Below are 3229 nucleotides of genomic sequence, written 5' to 3'. Positions count from 1 at the left end.
TATGAACATCTGTTATGACCAGTTAATCTCTGAACCTTTGTTGTTCATAAGAAATTTCTGCACGGGGATATGCATCCTATACACCCATATCCTACAGATGATTTCAATATCAAAATAAAAGGTATTCTGGTCTTCTGCAGAGATACGGCTTTCTGACTTAAAGGCTACATCATTCTTTTCTGAAGATTATGTTTTTCATAATTAAGGAGCTTTTGAATATTACATGATAAAGCATTTCTGCTCATTGTGATATCAACTCCAAGTAGTATTTATCTTCAGAGATTCTAATAATCAGTGACCATAAAAGCACTAAACACCCAACCAAATGAAATGAATGGCACTTAGGAAGTTACTTCTCTCTCAATGTCAGTATAGTCATCAGCTAATATCCTTTGTTTTAAACTGAAGCCAAGGGAGGTCTCAATGGGGTCACTAACAAGAGTTAGTTAAAAACAAAACAAAAACAACAACAAAAAAACTTTACATGAAATCTAGGCTTGCAACCCCATCTCAAACTTCTCAACAAAATCGTATCCGATAACTGTAAATCAGTTGTCTTCCGAAATAACTTTCCCTTTCATCTCCAAGCTCCCTGAAATTGGATTCTACCCACAGGGATATGGAGTATTTATTAGAAGCAGAACTTCTCACATTGTAGTGCCTACAGTTATCTAAAAGGTTTCCTGTAAGATTTTTAGCAACTGAACACTCATGGGGATTTGAAATTTTCCCTTCTGAATACAGAGGGAGGTGGGGGGAATATACAAAATGCATTTTACTGGATATAATCTCTTGAAAATGTCCATGATTTCAGGCCTAAGATTATGGAAGTCAGAATCCTACCAGAAGATTAAACAACAGAAGTGTGCTTTCTGCCTCAGCTTCCTTTCCTTGTTTGGTATTTTAAATCTCAATCCTCTAGCATTCCTCTGTATCTTGTAGTAAGTTATAAGGGAAACAGCCAAATTCAGACTTTCTTGTGGTCCTGGAGGTTCCGTTCTTTATGGATGATTTTACCAACCACTTCCTATTTGTTAATTATTGGAAAAACAACTTTGTAACAGGGACTTGGCCTATTAAGCCAAAAATGTTAATAGTAAGACAGTTGGAAATGCAAAAATCAGGGACTAAATTATGTCACCAACAGTGGGCCAATTTCTGATTCTCTTTTCTGGTGTCATGATAGAGATAAGATGGAAAAACAAAGACACTATAGGAATAACATACAAGGAATTGTCTAGGAATACCTAGCTAGAAAACTGGTCAACCAAATCTTAACTTAGCAGACACGTTAAGCATTCCTATTACAACAAATTTTATCTGTGTGACTTTAGCAAGCCTTTTACCTGATAGGAATATTTGGCTTTGGACAAATGCATAAATGAAGAAATTAATCCAAAATTTCCAGAGGTGAAAGAATAGGTTAAACGTGAGTTTCAGCTTAATTGGGAAATTATTTTTTAAAAGATCTCTCTGTATTAATAGTAATCCCTCTTCTACCTAAAATAAGATGCTATGAGAAGGCTTGCTAGTCTCCTGGAAGCCCTGACCAGTAATAGCATCTCTAGTTCTTGAGGTAGTGCCATGTTAGATAGAAATTGAATATTCAAGGTGAACTGTCCCATTGCCACAACTAGCTACAAAAAGTACTTGTGGTTTGCCTGGCCTATTGATTTATTAGAGTACAACTAATAAAGAATGGTTATTAAATTTGAAGATACCTTTTATGCATTTGCCTGATTTTGTGCCAACCCTGAGTTTATATAAGGAGCAACTACAATTCTGCCAACAATTAGGAGAGTTGAAAATAAATGTTTAGCTGTTCTTCCCACATTATTTATACATCTGAAACAAATTCCATTATTTCATTCCATAACACCAGGAGAAGATTCTCTTCTTCCATCTGTTTAGGGCATCTTTGATTTCCTTGTTCCTCAGGCTGTAGATCACTGGATTTAACATGGGGATTATAACTGTGTATAAGACTGATGCCAACTTGTTTTGGCTCAGGGAATCACCAGCATTAGGATATATATAAACAAAGATACCTGAGCCAAAGAAAAGGACCACTGCTGTCAAGTGAGAAGCACAAGTGTTGAAAGCTTTGGCTCTGCCTTCAGCTGAGGTGATCTTCAGAATTGTGGCAATGATATAACCATAAGATATCATGATAACTAAAACTGACGTGAGTCCAAAGATCACTGTGAGAACAGAGGTCATGACTTGAAAGAAAAAGGTGTCAGAACAGGATAGAATCAGCAGCTGGGGCAGATCACAGAAGAAATGGTTGATGACGTTTGACCCACAGAAAGGGAGCTGAAGCAAGGTACAGAGTTGGATAAATGAGCCTAAGAATCCAGTTATACAAGATCCTGCCACCATCTGCCTGCAGAGGGTGGGCGACATGATGGCCCTGTAGAGCAGAGGGTCACAAATGGCAGCATATCGATCATAAGCCATGGTTGCAAGAAGACAGCACTCAGTTAGACCTAGGCTAGAGAAGAAAAAGTACTGCATACTGCACTCCATAAAGGAGATGAATTTATGCTTCTTGAAGAAGTCTGAGAGCATCTTGGGAGCTATAGTGGAAACATAGCAGATGTCCAGAAACGACAGATTACTAAGGAAAAAGTACATAGGTGTATGCAGATGGGAGTCCATCCTGATAAGGGTGATGAGGCTCATGTTCCAGGACACTGTCAGGATGTAGATCCCTAAGAATATTGAAAAGAGGAAAATAGCGAGCTTTGGAAATTCAGAGAATCCCAAGAGAATGAACTTTGTAATTGTTGTACTGTTCCTTTCCTCAGTCATTGCACGGTGATTCTAGTATCTGTAGGAAAAAAGAGCATAAATATCTAAGTCAGTTGTTATCCCAATTTCTATTGAAATAAACTACCTTGTATCCACACTGAACACAGAGCCAAGCAAAATATTGATCCAATTTAGAGGAAATAACCCTGATTAACCTTGGCCCTTACCCTAGAACTTAAAGTATAATAAAAAATGTTTTTTTAAAAAATGCATAAGCAAAAAAAAAAAAAAAAACTACAATGGTTCTGTGCATCAGTTTTTCCACATGTAGAAGAGGATGACTATACTTTTCATTGTATATCAGGCTCTTATGAGAACAAAAGAAAGTATAAGAACATTTGGAAGGGACTTTTTAAAAGACACTTTGGAAACGTTAGCATATCGCTAATGGAATTACAATCCTGTGCATGAGTCA

At 37.0% G+C, this 3229-nt stretch overlaps 1 protein-coding gene across 1 annotated transcript; it reads right to left on the bottom strand.

Moving 5' to 3' along the window:
* Positions 1 to 1860: 1860 nt before the first annotated feature.
* Positions 1861 to 2814, bottom strand: LOC105464655 (olfactory receptor 5AN6-like). The gene has a single exon (XM_011712700.2). The coding sequence runs from the start codon at positions 2812 to 2814 to the stop codon at positions 1861 to 1863; it is 954 nt and encodes a 317-aa protein (XP_011711002.2).
* Positions 2815 to 3229: the final 415 nt, after the last annotated feature.

Source organism: Macaca nemestrina, chromosome 12, assembly GCF_043159975.1.
Source record: "Macaca nemestrina isolate mMacNem1 chromosome 12, mMacNem.hap1, whole genome shotgun sequence".
NCBI lineage: Eukaryota > Metazoa > Chordata > Mammalia > Primates > Cercopithecidae > Macaca > Macaca nemestrina.
Note: the sequence above shows the minus strand (reverse complement) of the source record. Positions and strands in the feature narration are given on the sequence as shown.

Excerpts from the sequence above, each read along its gene's own strand:
- LOC105464655 (XM_011712700.2), bottom strand. The coding sequence starts at position 2,814 with ATGACTGAGGAAAGGAACAGTACAACAATTACAAAGTTCATTCTCTTG.